The 23109-nt window shown below is 35.8% G+C and overlaps 2 protein-coding genes and 1 pseudogene across 2 annotated transcripts; 2 read left to right on the top strand and 1 right to left on the bottom strand.

Moving 5' to 3' along the window:
* Nucleotides 1–1824: 1824 nt before the first annotated feature.
* LOC107757037 (aprataxin and PNK-like factor) lies at nt 1825–16540 on the bottom strand. The gene is given in 12 exon segments (XM_016574388.1): nt 1825–2729; nt 5231–5277; nt 6244–6363; nt 7196–7388; nt 7391–7460; nt 8810–8997; nt 10267–10351; nt 11046–11217; nt 12178–12338; nt 13626–13697; nt 15927–16019; nt 16431–16540. Coding segments are annotated over 11 exon segments (1392 nt in total). The 5' UTR covers nt 16431–16540; the 3' UTR covers nt 1825–2538.
* Nucleotides 16541–16543: 3 nt separating this feature from the next.
* Nucleotides 16544–17751, top strand: LOC107757039 (F-box only protein 48-like; annotated as a pseudogene).
* A 1477-nt stretch (nt 17752–19228) lies between these two features.
* cnrip1a (cannabinoid receptor interacting protein 1a) lies at nt 19229–23052 on the top strand. The gene is made up of 3 exons (XM_016574389.1): nt 19229–19489; nt 19858–20002; nt 21518–23052. Exons 1-3 carry the CDS (start codon nt 19311–19313, stop codon nt 21680–21682), a joined length of 489 nt encoding a protein of 162 aa, XP_016429875.1. The 5' UTR covers nt 19229–19310; the 3' UTR covers nt 21683–23052.
* Nucleotides 23053–23109: the final 57 nt, after the last annotated feature.

Genomic DNA, 23109 nt, shown 5'->3' with positions numbered 1-23109 from the left:
AGAGGATCACAAATTTAATACCTATGGCTCCTGACAATATATTGAGGTCTTATATGAAGCGAAACGATCGGTGTGTGCAAGAAACTGATCATTATTTACAACAATGTTAGCTGTAATCCAGAACCTCAGGCAACGGGGAAGTTCAATTCTTTTCTGCAAACTGGTTCTTTCAGACAGTTTGTTTCAGTGAACTGGTTCAACTCACTAGTTAATTTACGTAATCATGCAATGACATAACTTATATGCAATTATATTATTACAGCACCCAATAATGATGTGAAACGTGGATGTTTTACATGTCTAAAGCAAATAAACGGAATAAACTTGTTTTCACCAGCTCACCTTTTTACATAAAAATTGAGAAACCATAAAAACGTTCATTTCGCCCCTTCATTCAAGTGCTCGGTTCACGCATGCGCATTTCACCGACTCATCGGACTTCATTCCGAGTCAGAACCAGTGTTGCCAACTTAGCGTTTTTTTCCAAAAAAAGCACCTAGTGACAAATCTAGCGACTTCTTGGACAAACCTCTAGTTTCTGAGACTTCTGCCTCACAAGTGCGAGGTCTTGTTTTCCCGCTGCACGCACACCTCTCTCAGCGAGTGACTGAGAGGAGCAGGACTTTACACTTCAAAAAGAAAGGAAAAATTGAAATCGCATCATATGACCCCTTTAAAATAGATATTCTGTTGCTTCTAACCTGAGTGATCATTTTATATGCAAATATAGCCGAAATCACAGCACAGCCATTCTCTTTATCTTTATGTGTATGTGGTTAATTATTAATCATGATTTTAGTGCATCTTGGAAGGGAGATCTGGTTATGTAGTCTTAATGGCCCACGTTTCAGTCACTATTTCATTTGCATCCCATTGTCTGACAACAGAAGGAGAAAAATGTATAAATGAAAAGAGTTTAGATCTGTGCTGAAACTTAAATTTGTGCTGCTTGAGCCACGGACTATTTCAGACAGTTCAGTCCCATTTGGTCCCACTGGTTCAACTAGTTCACCAAAAAGAACCGGTTCAAAAGAATGATTTCTTCACGAATCAGACAGACCGTTTGCTTGAGTCTATGGATTAATAGAGTGGTGCAGGGTTGACAGGTTTTCACAACAAAACCCGCCCAATTGCTATTTGCTACTCAAAACTAACCCAATCGCGTTCCGGGGGGTAAAATACAGTAAAATTTACCGGCTCCCGGGTAAATATCGCACTATTGGTGTCGCTTCAACCCGCGGACATGAAAAACAACCCGCGGCAACAGTGTTAAAGTAGCCCAATTCCGCGGGAAAACTGTAAATAATGTTCAGTTTCTTGCACAGACCAATCATTTAGCTTAAGTCCTCAATATATTGTCAAAGCCACGGGTATTAATTTTATGTTGCCTGATATGCTTTTTTTTTAATTATTATTTTCAAAAATGTGCAGCCTGCATTTTATGACCACGGTTTCGGCTAAAAATCTTCTTTGCTGCTCTACTGAAGAAAAAAAAGTCACCTACAACATGGATGGCCTGGAAGTGAGTAAATTAACAGCAAATGTAAATTTTTTTGGTAGAACTATCCCTTTAATCAGGTAACAAGGCCTGGTCCAAACACTAGGTTTTGTGATACACTTCCAGTTTTGACCTCACACTTGGAGACTCGTCATAATAGTCAAGTAATTTCAAATGTGCAGATCAATCATGAGTCAAATCTCCCGTGTGGCACGCTGTCAATGCAGAGCGTTCCAAATCAATTGCTCACGAGGGTCCATTTGACATACTGTGCACAAGTACGTGAACACAAACAATTCTGATTAAACCTCCATTTTGGGCGTTGATGCTTTATCTTACAAAACAGAAACAATGCAAGCTGCCTACCTCGACAGCATTTTAAGGCATAAAGGCATCCTTCCGATGTGAATGCTGTTGTAGACAGCCTGCCTACAAAGATACTTCCTTTTGTCCAAATTCTAAAGCTGCATCAGACAAGGTAAACCTCATAATGTTTATTCAATACCTCCTGTGCACTTCACCTAAAGAGTGCTATTTGTATGATGCACAGAGATACTCCCTAAGTAGTGTTCCAAGTCGCTCACATAGGGTTCCATTTCAGTTAGGAAGCCAAACTCATAAAGCAGCAATGTTATACTTGTACCTTTGCTGTTGCTCTATAAATGTCACTGGCAGATAAATAATGATTAAAGTAAAATGTATAAATGCCCAATGCACTGTAATTGTAGCAATAAAAAGCTTCTTTTTTTTTTAAAGTGTGCAACTAAACTAACTATTACCGTTTCTTCAGTGTTTATAATAGTGTTTACTTTTCCTATGACTCTAAACCCTGGTCCAATCAACAGAAAATCAACTATTAAGTATGATAAAGTACTCTATATGAGTTGTGCTAAATACATACATGAACTATTCCTTAAAATACGAAGGTAAAAGGTCATGAAAATAATCTAAGACTTAATAAAATGCCTCCTTGGAGAGTGTGAGATGTTTCATAGTTGTTGTGAGATTAGTGTCAAGAAGCTGTTTTCATGGAAAATACCCTAAACGAAAGTCACTTCTTCCTCGAATGCTTTCGCTTCTTTCTGCAGGCGTTTAATGTCCTCTTTGCCACTGTCGTCTGATTCGGGCACATAGTCCGAGTCTTCATCCACCTCCTCCTCCTCACTCTCATTATTAATAAAACTGTTTTCATAGTGATCATCATCCTCAGCAGCAGCAGCAGCGGTCTTGGCTGGGCAAACAAAACAGCATGAAATGTGGTTTGAATAAAAGATTTTGGACCCAGTTTACACTTGTATTTCACACTGACCCCTTGTGATCACCTAAAACGGTGTAAATATGGCTTGAGAAGCTTAGGCTATGCAAGATGCGGCTACAAGCTTCAATTTTTAAGATCTTCTGAGAACGATAAAGCTCTTAAAACAGCTGTGAGTGTCTGGGGTTTCTGGCTTTGTTTTTGTGAAGCGTTCGGCACGCACTACACCGTTTTCTGGAGGAAAATAAGCAAAACAATCTGTGACTTCATGAAGCATTAAATGCAAACCACTTATCAGTGAAAGCACTGCTAACAATTAAACATCACAAAAGCCTGCTAGATGTTTCTCCTAATATTAATTCTGATTGATGCTGATGCCCATATGTGCAGTCTGTTCCTCCCCAGGCTTCATGCAGCATGTTTTCAATTAGTTTAAGACGAGTTTAATTGCATTAAATGTGACTACAGCCCAGAGGAGCCTCAGGTGACTCACCAAATATTACGCTCATTCAGTCCCATGGAAAATGATTCAGACTCTGGCTTCACTGGGCGAACGGATTTGCGGGTGTTAAATATGCATGGGTTGTAACAATAAACATATTGTTTATTCTTCATCTCAGAATGTCAAAGTGACTGCATCTGCAGTGATGACCAATGCAACAAGCCTAGTCATTTTAAATTAAATTACAGATATAAAATTCCCCAAAACCCTTCGGATGAGGATTAAGACATGATGATTTTTAGGGAAGATGCCAGAGAGCTTTCAAAAAGACTGCTGTACTTATATAACAGGACCTTTCCTGGGGCAAAATGCCATTTTGTTGTAGATTATGTGATAAAGTGATAGAATTGATAGACTTTAGACAATTTCAAATAATTGTTTAACTTAAATGATTAACAAATACATTTTATAAGCTTGTCTACATAGGATATATTATTCGGATGAGGATTAAGACATGCTGATTTTTAGGGAAGATGCCAGAGAGCTTTCAAAAAGACTGCTGTACTTATATAACAGGACCTTTCCTGGGGCAAAATGCCATTTTGTTGTAGATTATGTGATAAAGTGATAGAGTTGATAGACTTTAGACAATTTAAAATAATTGTTTAACTTAAATGATTAACAAATACATTTTATAAGCTTGGCTACATAGGATATATTAGTTATTTTAGGGTAAAAGTAGTTCAAATATACCTGTATATGCACACACACACACACATTTTCTTTTAAACTAAAGGTTTCTTTATGTTTTTAAAAGACATCTCTTATTTTTACCAAGGCTGCCATTTTTTTTCAACAATTTATTTAGCATATTTATTTTACTGTATCAAAATACAGGAAAATGAAATAAAAAATGAAATATTATTACAATTTAAAATAAATATTTTCTATTAGAATATATTGTCAAATGTAATTTATTCCTGTGATCAAAGCTGAATTTTCAGCATCATTACTCCAGTCTTCAGTGCCACATGATCCTTCAGAAATCATGAAGATATGCTGATTTACTGCTCAAAAAACATTTCTGGTTATTATTAATGTTGAAAAAAGTTGTGCTGCTTAGTATTTTTGTACATTATCATTATAATTCATATACACACATATTTGAATTTTCTCTCTCTGTCTGTACATCCAAAACATTCTGGATTTGAAACATGTGCATCTAAATTTTTTTTAGCAACTGACCTTTAGTGTTCCATCTTTAAAGAAGCTATTAAGTGCTCCATTATCAACTAAGCGCCTGGTCATTTGAGACGTTTAACCTTCCAAAGCATTTCGAAGTAGAGATTTATGTTTCTAATTCAAGCGGCTCACGTAGATTTCGTGTTTTCCACCGCACAATTTATCACTGATGAAAACTTAAATGCAGGAAAAACCCTGTATAATTCTGACAGCAGTCCAGATGATGATCACAGCTCACACTTCTCACATCAACGCCGTGGCCTGCGGTGCAATTTCTCACTGCTCAACGGGTATATAGTGCAAATTAGACAGGACAGCAAGAAAGGAGAGGAGACCGGCAAGAAAGACTGATGGCATTTTTAAGAATTAGGAACAGTGTTCTGGAAAGCGCAACTAATATTTTTCCATTCCTTCTTAGATGAAAACTATTTATTTCACGTTAGAACAGCAATAATGTGGCGATTTAGCATGCACAGTCATAAAACGACATATTGCCCAAAAAAAAAACATTTTGGCAGCAATTATTAAGTTCTGGGGAGTAACTAAATCCATTTCTCTATATTTTAATTTATTGCCAAACAGGATCATAAAAGGAAGTAAACACGACATTATTCAGTTTAAAGTTGAGGACTGACTGAAACCTCTTACTCTTAATTAGTGGTGTCTGCTAAGGTAAGCATCACTTTTATTATTGCTAAACTTAGAGCTAGGGATCTGAATAAACCCTTTGTCTTACGCCAAGTATTTAACTGTGACACACAATTCACATTAATTCACATGTAAAAATACTCACGTGGTGATTTAGTGTGTTTGTACTCTTTCTTGTGAAGTAGATTCTTCCTGAAATATTGAAGCAAGCACAAAGAAGAAGAAACTTTAAACAAATGCTAGAGTTACACTTAATCTAATAGACTTTTCATTTAAGGCAGGCAAATTAAAACAAGCAAATCCATTGTTTTTTAACGCAATGGTCAACTTTGATATATTGGGCTATTTTGCTTACTTAAAATATCTTCTTTCAGACTAGTGGAAAGAAAGCATTCAAATTACACATTTAAGTGTTTATTTGATTCATTTTTATATATTTGTGTCTGTAGATTTCAATTACAATACATATTTTTGAAGGCTGTTTTCTCAAAATGAGTTTTTACACCAATCTTTCCAGTTTTTATCTTATATTCTGAGAATTTTACTGAGGGGTCTATTCATATGTAATTGGCCTGATTTAAAAAAAAAAAAGTATTTTGTTTCTGGCTGCTGACAATACTTTCTTATATGTGGAGCGATAAAATGAGATATACTCTGTAAAAACCTTTATGTCAACAAAATGGAAAAAGAATTTTGAACCTGGCTTTGTCCAGTGTTCAGATTTCTGTTCTGAAAATATGACAATGCCACGCTTGCATATTTAAACCTAACATTTCTGAAAACTAGTAATACAACATGATTTTGTTAATGTACTATGATTCATCTACTGGGGAAAATATGGTGATATCAAACAGTTCAAATGTTTACCCCATTAAACTGTGGTGTCTTGCTTTAATGTTGTCTTCCTGAGCTCCACTTATTGTGTTTCTTATAAAGATGTGTAAAAGTGGACAGTCTGGAATTTTTTGCATTTTTGTTTCATGTTTTGCATCTTTCTTTCAAAAACCATTTTCACTGAGAAGGAAGTTTTGAGTTCTAAAAGTAACAGTTTTCATAATACAATGAATTCTCAATTCAAAAGATCAAAATACTGTGATTCAACTCTATCGAAGCATTTAAATGAGGTACTGTGCTTTTGTTAAACTCATCTGTCGTCACCTGTAGCAGTGGGTGCCATACGGACAGTCCGGCCTGTCACTGTCAGCATCCTCTGCCTCCTCTTCCTCATAGTCGCTGTCTCCAGGGTGACTGCACTCCTGAAAGTGGACCGGATTTTTCCTGGCGTGAGGAAAAACACAATTGCCGAGTGAACTGCAATGCATGCTGGAACACAATAAGGCAAATAAATTCAATCACGAGCATTCATGCAACTTAATTACACTGACCGCTAATCTAGTTGGAAATTAAAGTACTATTCAGTAGCATTTCCGTTGTTAATTTCAGTTTGTCGTTATCATTCTATGACCCTTCATAATGCGATATTTCAATTTAGCTGTCAACAGAATGAAACGCTGAAAAAAATCATTGATAAATCACAACTGCCGCCACTTTTTTACCATGTAGTTTCTTTATGACCGTGCCTAAAGGACAGTTTGGAAAGGAAGGAACAAAAAATATGCAGGGTATGTGAGTCCCAACAGAAAACTGAACCGCATACAAATGCAAACAGTTTATCAGTGCACGTCACGCTTCACCCCTGCGTTTGAGGACAGCGCCCTCCAGCTACAATACAGATTTTGTGTTTTTATCTCTCAGCTTTTTAGGATTAAAAACAAACGTCAGCGAATAAGACATTAGGGAAAACGTGTGTTTGTCTTTGAAATACCATGCCAACCATTTCAGTCGAGCTGATTTACGCATTTTAAGCATCTCAGAGAAGCTTATGCTTGTGATGGTTTCATTCTTAATCCTCTTCTAGCATTTTATCTTGAGATAATATGAACTACATCAAACTAATTAGAAAATGCAGTGTTGATCTTCAAGGAATATTTCGAGTTATGTTTATGCCATTATGCATGAAGATGCCTGAACGTTGGCTTGTTTAAAGGCACAGTTCATAAAGCAAAAATTAATTCAGGGTTCTTCAGGCCTCAATCTTGCGGTACAGTACCTGTAGCAGGAGCTGCCGTAAGGACATGGAGTCCGTCACCGTTTTTTCACCTTACTGGTGCTCGTCTTGCTCTCTGTGATCTTTGAGCTCTGCGGCCGTCCCTGGCTGACCTGAGAATCACTGGCATCTTCTTCTTGTGTCTTTGAGTCTACAGCGTGAGCTCGTCTGACCTCAGCTCCTCTTCCCTCCCCATCATCACACCAGTGCTGTTCTCTCCATCCGGGACTAATCCGACTCTGCTGCTCTTGAGAGTGGGTGCATCATCCTGTCAGGACATGCATGCACACAGTAAATACTCCGTTCTGCTTACATTTCAATGCAACAAAATACAGGTATTAGCTCTATGTGACAATTCATGTAAACATATCTATCAGGATTTACAAATAAAATGTACTATTAAAAGTTAGAAAAAATTCAAAATGTTTAAAATGACAAAAATTTTACAGTGATTAAAATGAAAAGGAAGAAAATGTATTCACTATTATTATTTAATAATATTAATATACTGTACACAAAATGACAATATGCCACCAGAGTGACACACTGATTTATTAGGTAATACAAACATAAATATAAACACAAAATGCACAAGATTTTTATAGGTTACAGATTTTTTTTTAATAAAAATGTATTATATATATATATATTTTTACATTGCTAATTTTATAAAATGACAGCAACAGCAAATTATAAAAGTCAATAGATAAATAGTACAATTTATTAATGATAATACATAATAATAAAAATAATTATTACTGCTATTATGGAATCATGGTTTATAATAATAATAATAATAATAATGTTGTTGTTGTTATTAAGTACACAGCATTTATAATAAAAATAATTATTATTAACAATCATCATCATCATTACATTTTTCTACCTTGTGATATTTATAATTTGCTGTTGCTGTCATTTTATAAAACTGTATAATTATATAAACAGTGCACCCATCAAGTAACCACAAATTAAAAAGTTAATATTATATAATAAATAAAATATATTGTTACATTATTTATATAACGTAGTATTTATATAATATGATATGATATGATATATGAATGATATGACATCACATCACATCACATCACATAATATAATATAATATAATATAATAACATAGATAAATAGTACAATTTATTAATGATAATACATAATAATAAAAATAATTATTACTGCTATTATGGAATCATGGTTTATAATAATAATAATAATAATAATGTTGTTGTTGTTATTAAGTACACAGCATTTATAATAAAAATAATTATTATTAACAATCATCATCATCATTACATTTTTCTACCTTGTGATATTTATAATTTGCTGTTGCTGTCATTTTATAAAACTGTATAATTATATAAACAGTGCACCCATCAAGTAACCACAAATTAAAAAGTTAATATTATATAATAAATAAAATATATTGTTACATTATTTATATAACGTAGTATTTATATAATATGATATGATATGATATATGAATGATATGACATCACATCACATCACATCACATAATATAATATAATATAATATAATAACATAGTGAACAATAATATATTGTAATGTACTGGGGTCAATAATCCCACATTGTGTACAATATCTCAGCTCATTTACCACAGGCGCAGACTCGTCTCCAGAGTCACTCTTCGGTCTCTCTGCTTTTCTTTTGGGCATCACTTCCTCCACCTTCTCTTCCTCAGATGACACCTGTGCGGCACGAGCCCGTTTGGGTCCAGTTGCCCTCTTGGATGTAGCTCCTTGTTTGGGTTTTGTAGGAGTTGCCTTTACCGCTGAGCTCTCGCCTTCTCCAAAATAGACAGAAAAAACACTGTGTTATTGATGGATAATGTCAATACTCACTTTTTCCTGAAACACCCCAGAGGGGCTCCAGATGTGACCTGTGGCACTGAGAAGGTCAGAGATGAGAGGTGACATGGATGTTTTGCAGACAGAGAGAACAGTACAGTACATGAGTCAGCCAAACATCTATCCATCACGTTAAGTGTGTGCAGAGGAAACAGGGTCTGATGGGAGAATATTCATGAGGATCCTTAATTGAATCATTGAGAAACATTTGCAACCAATTTCACTTCCATAATGTAACAATATTCAACAAGAAAACAACGTAGCACTTCATTGTATCCATGAGGAATCATTTCAGATTGTAAATGTGTTTCAAACATTACTCTCCATAAAATTATGTATTTTGATGTTATACAAAAAATTGCTTAAAATATAAATCTTAAATAAATAAATATTATAATTAAATATATGACATGCTTAAAATATTAAATAAATATATACATACAAAAAATTATCCTATGCACATTTATTTATGTAAAATTAAGCTCACATTTCACCAAAATGATATATTTTCAGAGAATTAACATATGAAACAGAAAATAGTAGTAAATACGTCAGTGGGATTTGATGCATCACCTCTTTCACCAGTCTTTTTAATTTTATGTTGCCATTAATAAAGAAATCCAAAAACCAGATGACAGCAATATAAAATTATGGGTAAGGATGTAACATCACACCCTGAATGGTTAAAAAAGGCTTTTGAAGACTTGTTCACTGTAATGGACTTCATGTATCAGAGGGTTAAATACTGCTTGCTAAAGACACAAATCTGTTCCTACATGAGCTGAATAATGTTTTCTCAAGCATGACCCTGAATGCTGGGTATAGTGCCACAAGATCTAGATGGAGTGCTGAATATGACAGGATTGGTACTAATGAGCTGTTTGAGAAGTCTGCAGCACACTTGTTCTTTTTTCCGAGCAAATTAGCGACACATCTGCATTTCTGGTGAGCTGCAGGATGCATGGGAGTAACACTGAGGATGAGGAGGACATCTGGGCCAAATCTGAACCTTGTCTGGCTGGGTCGGAGTCACAGCACTGTAACTGATCTGACAAGTGGATGGGGACTAACTCTCTCTGCATTCTCCATGCATTACTCAACAACTAGGCTGAGTAGAGTTGCCGTGACGACCAGACACTAGGCGGATGTGTTCTTTCTTTTTTGAATGGGTGTGAACACTGGATCTGTTGCCATGGGGACAGCACCTTTGGCTGAGGTCATCATCCAGGCCGGCAAAATACGCTTCTTCTGTGGCAGATCAGACTCGCCCTGTTGGCTCTTCGTGGCTGCCTTGAAAATACAAAACATTTTAAAATAGATGAGAAGTTATAGTATATAGGATATAGTCAAGTAGGGTATAGAAGAGTATACAAAAATATAGATACATATACAAAAAAAAGTAGGGTTTAGAGGAGGATAGATAAGAAAAGTAAAGCATATAGAAGATGAGTACAGAAAAGTAGAGTACAGAAATATATGTACAGACAAAGAGAGGTGTAGAAGAGAGAAACTTAAAAAAATATATATATTTTTAATTCAAATAAAATATATATTAATTGAATTACATTATATTAAATATATATATAAAGTTGTACATAAAAATAAATAAATATAAACATTAAGCTTTTCTCTCCCCAGAATTATCTATTTTGGTGTTACAGGAAAAATAGCTTAATGTTTAGAAATCTATATAAATAAACAAATAAAAAAATTATTGCAAAAGAAAATAGTAGTCAATATTTCAGTGATACAGCACAGTAGGTTATAGAATTATATGAAGAGAAAAATAGAAGAGAGAAATTACAGAATTGTAAGCATATATATGTAAGCAGATTTTTTTAATGCATAGGAACTCTGACAAGAAGTCTCTTATCAGGATTCCTATGCAATAAAAAACGTCTTATCTACCCAAAAATCTTTAAACGGTAGGGTATACTGTATGTGGTATTCACACACACACACACACACACACACACACACACACCTCATTTGGAGAGGAAAGAGTGTGTGAAGGATCACCGGCTCCTTTATCTTCTGTGAGTGTGGCGCTTGGGCTCGTGGGCATGTTGTTGGCTTCAAGTGTGGCCGAGTCTAGAGAGAGTGCTGCTGGTCCACTCGAACACTTTTGCACCTCCTCCTCAAATGCCTGACTGTTTCTGTGAAGAACCAGCAGTGAAAACCTTCTCTACTTCTCTAAGTTAAGCACCACACTTTGGTAAAATCCCTTAGATAAGCTTCAATAATGTAAAGCACAATCAAGGCTTGTAACTCGCCAGTCTTTAAAACTATTCATCATTAACCAAAAAAACAATCCCTCGTCAGTGTGCGCGAGCGCGCCATAAAGAAATTAAGCCGCCTAATAGTCTAATTTCACAGATGAAAGGCATGACTTTTAAATGCATGCAAATCAGCACATTCAGAATCAATTTGTCACAGCAGCACTTATCATTTGTTTATCATCTGGGCGTTATCAGAGCGTCTGTTTTGAACGTGTCCATTCAAGCCCAGTGTGCCTGTCTGCTCATTATAGAGAAAGACAATAAAAGTGTCCTTTGATCTGAACCCAGTGGTCACAGATTGGTTTTAAGGTAAAAGGTCAAAATGAAATAAATCAACCAGACACTCATTATCTTGACTGGAGGGAATATAGATAGACGAGATAAATGACTGGCCTTAATAAAGGGTGCTATTTTAAGATGACAAAGAATGATAACACTGCATGCATGAATGTTTTAGAATATTCATGAAGTTGAGAATATTCATGAGGATCCTTAATTGAATCATTGTGAAACATTTGCAACCAATTTCACTTCCATAATGTGACAATATTCAACAAGAAAACAACGTAGCACTTCATTGTATACATGAGGAATCATTTCAGATTGTAAATGTGTTTCAAACCAGAAGGAAGCCAAACTTGAATTTAGTAAGAAAATTTCATGTTGACTTTAAACAAATGCATTCAACACCAATATTAACCCTTTCCTTAAGGAAGTGAAAGAAATAAGAGAGGAGATTGCAAACATGTTGTACTCGGTCAGAGCACTGCACAAAAAAACTGTTCTCTGTTGTTGCTGAATAATAAATGAATGCTTGTGAGTGACAGGCTGAATCACCTGGGGCTTTGATCATCGTCTTTGACACGCACTCTGTAAATGTATTTCCCAGGCATGAGAGAAAAGATGTCACCCTCCTTTAGGCAATGCCACTGGTCCTTCTCCAGCGGCTGAGGGGAAGCCACAATGTTCGTCTGAATAAAACATGGGTTCAGGTGTGTCTAGAGGATAGAAATGAGAGGAATACTGGTCGATCACATGCAAATAGTAATCTTTTTTGCATATGTCTTCTACATACAGGCCTATTCAGTTACGTTGCCACCTTGTGTTGAAAGAGACAAGGAGGAGAGGAAGAAATCAGGCTGGATTTGTCTCCTGTATGAGTACAATGGCTAAATATTTCTGACACATGTGCACGAAATGCTAAGCCACGGCTTTGACAATAATTTCTCTAAACAAAATTTCTACATTTAAACCAATGTTGTTTTAGTATCACTTATTTTTATTTATTTATTATATATTTTATTTAGTGCTGTCAAACGATTAATCGCGATTAATCGCATCCAAAATAAAAGTTTTTGTTTACATAATATATGTGTGTGTACTGTGTATATGTATTATGTACATATAAATACACACACATGCATGTATATATTTAAGAAAAATATATTGCGTGTATATATTATATATATTTATATGTGATATAAATTATATGAATATAAATATATATATATGTAAATACAGGTAAATATTTTCAGAATATATGCTGTATGTGTGTGTATTTATATATACACAATACACCAACATATATTATGTAAACAAAAACTCTTATTTTGGATGCGATTAATCGCGATTAATCCTTTGACAGCACTAATTTTATTTTGATTACTTTTGATTTAGTTTAAGTTTTAGCTATTTTTTGAGCGTTTGCCATATTTGTTATGTATTTTTCTATATATTTTAGTACTTAGAACAACTTTTTAATATATTTTTTGTATTTATTTTTAAAATAAATTTGTTTGCCGTTTTGTTTAACTTTTTCCATCTAATATTTATATTTTGTTATTTCAGCTTTTCAATTATTTATTATTTCAATTAACAATACTAATTAATAGTTTTAATTAATAATAACAACAATGAATCGAGCTTGTGCAGCTGGGAAAAAAAAGTATGTTTAATGAATTAACTCAATAATCCGAATATTTATGAGATTTTTGAAAACAAGGGCTTGTTATATACTCGAAAAGATCAATGGAAGCGAACATTACCCAAATAACACAGAAATCATTGTTGCTATGACAGCATGAATAACAGGCTATAACGACGACACATGTAATTAAGAGAGACAGCTGCTCAAGTGAGAAAGATGCGAGGAGAGAGCTCATATTTAAACGCTTTTGATGTCTTAACATCAAAGGTGAGCGCCGCTTTTCTTCGACAGAAGAGCGTAAAATGACAAAACCACCATCCCGACTCTCAGCCCACATCAAATCAAAACAAAAACCTACAGGCTTCAGACGCAGCTGACCATTCTGGTTCTCAAGGATGCCGTGGTTCCTGGACACTCTCTTATCATTCACCTGGAAGAGAGCAAAGACGCAGTGAAACAGATATATAACTCTTTGCAAAACTATATGACGATAAACTGTATCTTGAAAAGTACGAATGCTTCTGGTGAATGGTACAAAGGTTTGGGGTCAGTAAGATTTTTATTGAGCATGGATGCATTATTAAAATGATCAAAAGTGACAGTAAAGACATTTTTAATATCGCAAAAGATTTCCACTAAAATATGAAGCAGCACTACTGTTTTCAACATTGATAATAATAAGAGCAATAAGAGAAGTTTCTTGAGCAGCAAATCAGTATATTAGAATGATTTCTGAAGGATCATGTGACACTGAAGACTGGAGTAATGATGCTGAAAATTCAGCTTTTCCTCACTGGAATAAAATCCTGTCTATCCCAAACCTTTGAACAGTAGTGTATGTATTCCTATATGAAGAGAATTCAATGTCACTTCCAATCATAAATGTTGAATGGCGCCCACCACTCTCATAAACATTGTTTGCTGTAGCTCAGTGTCATTCATCATACGTGTAGCAGAACATTACAATGACTCTATGAGGGCACTTCACTGTGAGCTGGGTGATTTAAAGGCACCATGATATGAAACGATTCGAAGAGCACAGCAATCTGTTTTGTCTTTTGACATATTTCCTTATGAAACAGGAAATTAGCGTAAGTATATACAGTCATGGCCAAAAGTTTTGGCAGTGACATAAATTTTGTGTTTTGCAAAGTTTGCTGCTTAAGCTGTTGTGGTGTTCGTTCACATTGTTTCTAGATTATTGTGTAGAGTGATCAGATGCATTTTAAATAATTGCTAAAAGCTTCATTGGCCAAAAAATGAACTTTTCACAAAAAAACAAACAAATTTCACTGTTTTTTGATCCTGACACAAAATGACCAGCTAACATTAATTGACTAATCATATCAGCAGCACATGTGAAAGTGTGAATGAGTACTAGTCAGGTGAAATCACTATCATACTAATTAGATTGTAAGAGCAGACTGATTGCTATAAAAGGAGGGAAGAAGCGCTTCCAATCATTGTGTTCTTGTTAGCAATGGTTACCTCCAAAGAAACACGTGCAGCCATCATCAATTTGCATCAAAATGGCCCCACATGCAAGGAAATTGCTACAAAGAATATTGCACCTAAAATAACCATTTACCGGATCATCAAGAACTTCAAGGAGAGAGGTTCGACTGCAGTGAAGAAGTCTTCAGGACGTCCCAGAGGGCAAGTGCCAGGACGTCTCCTCCTGAGGAGTCCGCTACGGAATGTGCCAACAGTGAAGCATCCTGAGGCCATCCATGTGTGGGGTTGCTTTTCAACCAAGGGAGTGGGCTCTCTCATAATTCTGCCCAAAAACACTGCCATGAATATAGAATGGTATCAAAACGTCCTGCAAGAGCGACTTCTTCCAACGATCCATGAGCAATTTGGTGATGATCCGTGCATTTTCCAGCATGATGGAGCACCATGTCACAAAGCAAGAGTGATAAAGAAGTGGCTCAAAGATCATTACATTGAAATTTTGGATCCGTGGCCAGGCAACTCCCCGGATCTCAATCCAATAGAGAACCTGTGGTCAGTCCTCAAAAGGCGAGTAAGTAGAAGTCCACAAATTGTGATGAACTCCGAGAACTAATAAGGCAAGAATGGATCGCCATCAGTCAGGATTTGGCCCAGAAGCTAATATCCATCATGCCAGAGCGAACTGCAGAGATTATGAAGAACTAGGGTCAACACTGTAAATATTGACTTATTATTATTATTATTATTTATTTATTTATTTATATATATATTATTTTTTGCCAAAAAAAGCCTTTAAAACTTTTTTCAGTATACCATAGAAACATGTGGAAAAAATAATCTTCAAATACTGAAGCAGCAAACTTCGCAAAACACAAAAATTGTCAATGCCAAAACATTTGGCCATGACTGTATACATACACTCACTGCAAAAACATAAACATAATAATATGTAATGTTTTTAAATAACATAACATTATAAATAACAAAGACAGTTTTTATTTTCCTTGGGTAATTCATCCATGCCTACTGAGCTTTACAGTATTTCTGTAAAAGTGCACAACAGACTTGGCTCAAATTCAGGCACTTGAGTTTATTAGTTATAGCCTGATAATTTGCACAATGGTAAGAACATTAGCATGCTATCTAATATATTTTTAAGACATATTAGTGAAAATATACTGCATAGTAGTAATGGTTACCCTACCCCTAGAAATAGTCCTCTCCCCAGAACAGTTTCTCCATAGGGCCGCTCTACAGGACTGCCACCGTCCACCTGCTCCAGCTCGAAGCCTGGCATCTGTGCATAAGACACACAGACCTGTTTGGACTTCATGTTCAGTGATCAAATATCTTTAATGTGTATAGAAATGCTGTAAAGCAGATTTGAGCTCGCCCGCGCTGCAGACTTGAATCTCTCAAAACAAACTCTCCCATTATTACTTTAAGAAAGAAAATACTTTCTATTTAATTAGGTCGCGAAGACGAATTCGTTAGAGTCAACTTTTCGCCGCTTCTTGTGCATGAAAAACGCTAAAGAAACTGACTGAGAAGTGCAGCAAGAAATTAATATTACTGATTATTTTTCGGACTTCCGGTGAACTCCGCGATGAGCATGCGCTGTATAAACACGCACGTGGGCTCTTTTCTAAACTTTTACCCAAAAGGTGGACACATTTTGTACACAAATAATATAAAATGTAGCCTATACCTCATATTCTGCATTATAATAATGCGGAATCAAAACAACTTCAAATTTCCGCTGAAGAGACGCGCATGCGCAGTGAGAACGGGGCGTCGTGACGTTTCTGGCGTAAACAAACGCAGACGTTTAAATCCTCAGCTGTCACCGAGACGCCTCCGCCGGTATGAATCTTTACAAATAACATATTATTTTAATACATTTCTTTAGTTTTTCGTACTGGATGCAGTTATATAGATGTATTTGTTTTTAAAATCTATTCTAGCCACTGGTTAGCTAGAGTTACGTACTGTAGGTGGTGGCTTTGTCCACGAACGAACAGATATCGTTACTGCGACCGTTCAATTACACGCACACGATAACCTATGTATTGCTTAAAGAATGGATTATTTGTAAGTCAAATGTTCTGTCATTCAAATAACTGGTGTTGAGCTCAATGAAAATCAAACTGAAACTCCTCTAGGACGCTGAGAGATGCAGAATGTCTGTAAAAGGAGCAAGAGCGCCATCTTCAGCCCAAAGCGAGGAGCCACCTTAATGATCCCTGGTGGCCAGGATCCACTTCAGCAGAGCTTTACAGAGACCCTTCCTACTGAGATGAGCGTGAGGATCTTCAGTGAGCTGGACGTCAGGAGATTGTGCCGGGCCTCGCTCACCTGCAGACACTGGAATGACATAATTGAGGGCAGCGATCAGCTGTGGAGGAGCCACTGTCTTTCGGTGCTGGCTATTTGCCGGAGGGAGGTGGACGGGGACAGGCTTGCTGGGTGTTCATGGAAGGTTTGTGTTATTGCTGTTAAAATTAAGTGATGTTCTGCTTCATTTTGTTCCTGTCTCTGCTGTTTGTTTCTTATTTACCTTTCCTTTTTGTGCCAGGTTACTCTTGTTCGTAACTACAGGAAAGGCTGCGTAAAGCGGAGGTGGCTGAAGGGCCGATACAGTAACATCCGCTCTGCTGACGATATCCCATCCAACAGCATGTGTCCACTGGACGTGGAGACCTGGGGAGAGATACTGGAGGCGGAACTGGATAGATAGAGCAAACAGAGACTGAAATACATCAGCTGTGTCTACAATGGAAGCATTATGACTGAAACACTTGCTGGGCAAATAATTCTATGGAATATTTTGTAATCGGTATTGCAAAAAAGCACAAAGGCTAAAAACATACATGATAATGTGGCTTTTGTTACCGAACATTTTAGTTGTATTACTGAAATTTGCTTGAGACTGTAATGAGGTTTTATAGGTTTCATATGATGGAAGCGTTTTGCAGATGGAACAGAGAGAGAGAGAGATATTCTCTCTTTTTTTATAGATCAACAAAACTGTGCACATTTTGATTTAAGTATTGATTTTTTATTAATTTATTTGATTTTTTTTTTTAGAGTCACTGCCAAAACATGTTTTGGTTTAAATAGTGCAACTATTATTTTATCAAAGCTAATATATTAATGAATATTTTGTGTCCCAATGCTGTACTTCCCTCTTCATTGCTGACCTCTCTTTCCATTTCTCTCTTTCTGCTATCTGTATGCATATGTCTTATCTTTATAACCACATAATCATTTAAAACATAGAAATATTGTTACATTTAAATGCACAATTTTTGCTATGTGAAAAGGCTTTTTTCGTACACACAGTGAGAAATCAGTATGTATGAACTAGCATTGCCTTGTTGTGAAATGGAAAGCTTATTTAATTTTTAAAAAGAGACTTCAAAAGCAATTCTGAGTATCTTTTCAGTCCTATCAGACAAAAAAATATTTTTTACTGCTAATAAGTAGCATTGTGCCATCTCAAGCTAAATTAAAGAAAGGCATTAATTGATAAATACGTTAATTTATGGACTGGAGTTGCGTGAATTATTGTGATGTTGATGGCACCCATTCACTGCAGAGGATCCACTGGTGAGCAAGTGATGTAATGCTACATTTCTCCAAATCTGTTCTGATGAAGAAACAAACTCATCTACATCTTGCATGGCCTGATAAGTGAGTGCATTTTCAGAAAATTTAATTTTTGGGGGTGAACTATGCCATATGAACTCATATGAAAATTATTATTAATGTTAAATGAGAATATAATTTGCCTGCTTTTGAACTTCACTCAAGTCACTCAATCACTCAAATTATGTATATTCCTCTCATTATATTTTTTAAAATGGCATAAATGTCATTTAAAATGACACTTATTGGTCTGACTGTCCATTAAAAATTTACACACATCCTGTTTTAATTAAAATTAATGTTTTTATATAACTGCTATTGTTGCAAAGCTTTCTGCAAAGACAAAACTGCATAAACATGCATATACTCCTTCAAAAAACCTTCATAACAGCCAATTAAAAATGGGTTTATAATTAATTTAGTTAATTATATTAATGTTTTATTAACATTTCAAGCTCACTAAACACGTAATAGCAGTGTTTTGTGTTTAGTGCATTTAAAATGTACTTCTTTCACTAAAAATGGCTCAGTAGCCTACTGCAGGCAGTATTATTAGCGTAGCACCACGTGATTCTTCAGTTTCAGCACTTTGGACAGGGACTGTTTTTAATCGCGAGGATAACGGAGATGGACACAATGGGATTAGGATCTAAATCCAATGCTAATAAGCTATTTACAATATTTTTGAATCCTAGAATACAATACAAACATGACAAAAATAAACAAACAAAACAATCGATAGGGTAGCAACGCCTATTTTAGCAATGCCATTTATATGAGCCCAGTTTGGCCATATGCATAAATGTATGCTGCATGATTAAATGGGCGTGATGGCTTGTGCAGGCGTCACAGCATCTCTCAACAGCTTCCTGGGACCATCCGCCATTCCGTTAATGACCGGGAGCCCTGGAAATACATCGACCTCCGTTATCTCGCAGCTATGGCCGACGTTCCAGCGATAATAAACATCGCGATTTCTTTGAAAATCCAACCCAATGACGGACCCGTGTTTTATAAAGTGGACGGGACGAGGTTTGGCCAGAGCAGGACAATCAAATTGCTAACAGGGTCGAAATACAAAATTGAGGTGATCGTGAAACCGGGTAGCGCGGAGGCCACGTAAGTCCATTCAGTATGAACGCGGTCAAATTGATCCTGTTTATATGCTCCTGATATTATAGGTGGTTGCATATAAATAGCTCTTAGCACTCGATGGTTTTCGCAAGACTGGGGCCGAAAGCTGCACCTGCGCTCCTGTAAGAAAGGAAATATATCGTGTATGTGATATAAATAGACTGCAGTATGTATATGCATTAAAGTCGATTCTTTATTTGCGCAGTAGGCCTACGTTATTTAGAAATGCTGTGAAACTGAACCATGTTACAAGTACGAGTCGTTAATGTTTTATTGACAGAAGGAATTTCAGATGTGTGTCAAATAAGCTAAACAGGCAGATAGTCTGACACTTGTTTAAACGGGGTTTTCAGCACAATGGGAATCGGCGGAAAGAGCTTCCCATTGGAGCAGCAGTCCAAAGATGAAGAGCAGGTCGTCTACAATGGCACCTACGACACTGAGGGAGTGCCACACACCAAGAGCGGGGACAGACAACCTGTGCAGGTCTTCATAGAGGTAACACAGCCCAGCCGGGAATAGAATAGAATAAAATAAAATAGAATTCATTATGAAATCACACGGAATTGCTAGATGCTAAATTGTTCAGGAGGATTTGAGATTTGAAGCTAAATTCAGCCTTCGCATTAGATTTCACTTGTACCGCACTGTTTTGGCTACGGACCTAAATGATGCCTCAAATTACTGAGGAGCTGGTGCTTGTGTTACTTTACAAGACTCCTGATTTGCACCTGACAGATGATAAAACAGGCAAAAAAATCGTAGTTTTGAGTCATATGTGGAGGTCAGAATGTCATACAATTTGGGGGATGTGCTCCTTGACCTGGGAGCTGGTGCTTGTGTTACTTTACAAGACTCCTGATTTGCACCTGACGGATGATAAAACAGGCAAAAAAATCGTAGTTTTGAGTCATATGTGGAGGTCAGAATGTCATACAATTGTGCTCTTTGACCTGAACCAGTAAGAAACCACCCAGAACACCATACAGCAAACTCATATAAACACCATGCCAACTACCTACCAATGCTTGAGAAATCATGTCAAAATATGTTCTTCCGTTACTTTAACTCGTCAAAATAATTGAACCACTTTCAACTTAATTATTTTATTTTATTATATATTTTTCCAGACAATTTGAATACACTTAAAAAAAATAAGCAGCAAATGAACTTAAGTGTCAGTTGAATTCAGTGGAATTTTTTTTAGTGAGGGCAATAAACTCTTAAATTTTCTTCAGAAAATTGTAGAAATATAGATTAGAATTGGTAGATTACTTTGTTAAATACCAGTCTCTAAAATTCTAAAATTGACGCTTTAAGGGTGCAAAAAATATATATTTATAATTTTTTTTTTTTTGGCCAATATTGTTATTTACAATATATTTTAACGGTAATCTCCAAAACATATATCAACCTTGAAAATTATATTTTCAGTTTTGAATATTTCATCTAGCCTATATTAAAAGGAAAGCAAGTGACCACACTGAAAAAAACAAAAACAAATTGGTGAATGTTTTACTTTTAAACAATTTTCACTCAGAAATTACTAATAAAATTTCACACAAAAAAAATTCCACAAGAAACGGCAAGTAACATGTTGAATTAAATGTGAAATTTTGAAGTAGGAAAACTGAAATAGTATTTTCTTGTGAAATGTACTGCAATAATATGTTTTGTTTACAAATTTCTTAAAAATATATATTTTTAAAGTGCAGACAAGTGCAACCTGTAACACCTAAAATAATCGCAAATATGCAAAAAAAATAGTATAGACTGCAAGCTAAATCTATGTAGTCAGATTGCTGCTGTACTTCTAGGTAACAAGCAAGACATGTTTTTTTTTTTCTAACAATGTCAAAGCATTTTTTGTTCATTTTGCAATGTGTTATGGGAGTGCAAGCATGTAAACGTTCATGCATCTGTAACTAAAGACAAATCACTCAGCCAACTGATCAAGTAGAAAGAACTGAACTGTAAAATGTTTCTAACCTTCCATCTTCTTTTTGTTGCCAGTTCAAAGATGCCGGTATGTTTGAAACTGTATGGCAAGTGAAATACTACAACTACTACAAGAGAGAACACTGCCAGTTCGGCAACAGCTTCAATTGCATCGAGTACGAGGCCAAGCCCAACGAGACCCGTAGCCTCATGTGGATAAACAAAGAGGTCTTCCAGTAAAACATGAGCAGAGTTTCAGCAGCAAACCTGCACAATATGACCTGTAACCATCATGGGGCCGCTGTGTGTGAGATGGATGACTGCAAAGTGCTCAAGTGAAATAAGATGTGGCTATTAAAGGCTCCAAACAAGTGATCCATCAGGGAATCTGTTCACCAGTCAAGCACTGTATCTATTTGTTGTACCACTGGTCATGCATGATCTGAACGTTTCAGTCTGAACAGAATTTCTCCTCATTATGTCTCCTCCTCTTTATCATGCCTGAGCTGGTGAAACTGAAAAGGATGGTGATATTGTGGGCGAAAGTCTCCATGGGAAGGGATTATAATGAGACCGAATTTTCAGCTCTCTCTTGGTCATTTGCACAGCACATATCTGCTCTATTATGGTTACAAATACACCGAGACCATCTTTCAACAAGACTCAGATGAGAAAAATACACTGCAGGCCTGTATTTAACCCAGTGGTTTGCTGTTGTAGAGACGGGCAGTGCTCCAAAAGGCTTGCTCAAAAAGGTGCTGTATAAACGTACACAGGCTATACATGATACTCTTTATTAGTATGTATAATATAATATTATATAAGTGAAGACCAGTCAGTTAATATCGTGGTCTTTTGGGACCAGCGTAAAACAATTATTTGTGACAGGCATGTCTGTTTCTGTATGGTGTGAATGGATGTTTAATTCTTTCCCATTTTGTGTTACTGTTGTTCACTGCTTAAACTGTTATATACGTTGCCTATTTTTCACAGAAGCATTATTTCACTGGTGAGAGTTAGACGTGAATCAGAAATGCAGTCAGTGCTTATTTTTGCTTAATTCTATGCCTATTTTCACTCATGTTCTGATTATTTGTTTGCTCGTGGGGTGTCTATGTGTGTTGCTGAATATCAATCTTGATTTTTGTGTGACTTTGAGCCAAAAAAAACAACAATCTTGTTGCTTGAAGTTCTGTTCTAATAAATATATTATGGTTTAATACAATACCAGCCAATAAAAGACCAAAAGAAGAAAAAGAAAAACATACAAAATATGCAATACATAGAAAATAATACATGTGGTGGTTATTTTTAGCTTAGCATATTGTTATAATTTAGTAACCGTATACCTGATATACATTACCTATAATATCTATCATATAAAGCTGTATTTGTTATATTTTTTAAAAAGCATGTTTATAGACACACAACTGGAACACTTTCAGATGCAAATACCTGAATATTTAGGAATAGTCACCAAATTTTAAAAATGTAATACAAAAGCAGGCCTCACAATAAAACACTCCAAGACAGATGAAATGTGCCACAGCAAGAACAAACAATAAAATCGGAGAAATAAAGATAACACATAATTTAAAAAGTGAAAAATATTAGATATTAAGCTTTATACTTTTCATTGTATTTAGGAATGGTCACCAAAAGTCTTT

This window comes from Sinocyclocheilus rhinocerous, unplaced genomic scaffold (assembly GCF_001515625.1).
Source record: "Sinocyclocheilus rhinocerous isolate Xijiao unplaced genomic scaffold, SAMN03320098_v1.1 scaffold953, whole genome shotgun sequence".
NCBI lineage: Eukaryota > Metazoa > Chordata > Actinopteri > Cypriniformes > Cyprinidae > Sinocyclocheilus > Sinocyclocheilus rhinocerous.
Note: the sequence above shows the minus strand (reverse complement) of the source record. Positions and strands in the feature narration are given on the sequence as shown.

What these genes read in the sequence shown, in the direction of transcription:
- cnrip1a (XM_016574389.1), top strand. Translation starts at nt 19,311, where the DNA reads ATGGCCGACGTTCCAGCGATAATAAACATCGCGATTTCTTTGAAAATC. An exon ending in CCGGGTAGCGCGGAGGCCAC is followed by an intron (nt 19,490 to 19,857) that starts GTAAGTCCATTC and finishes CGGGGTTTTCAG; the next exon opens with CACAATGGGAATCGGCGGAA. An exon ending in CTGTGCAGGTCTTCATAGAG is followed by an intron (nt 20,003 to 21,517) that starts GTAACACAGCCC and finishes TTTTGTTGCCAG; the next exon opens with TTCAAAGATGCCGGTATGTT.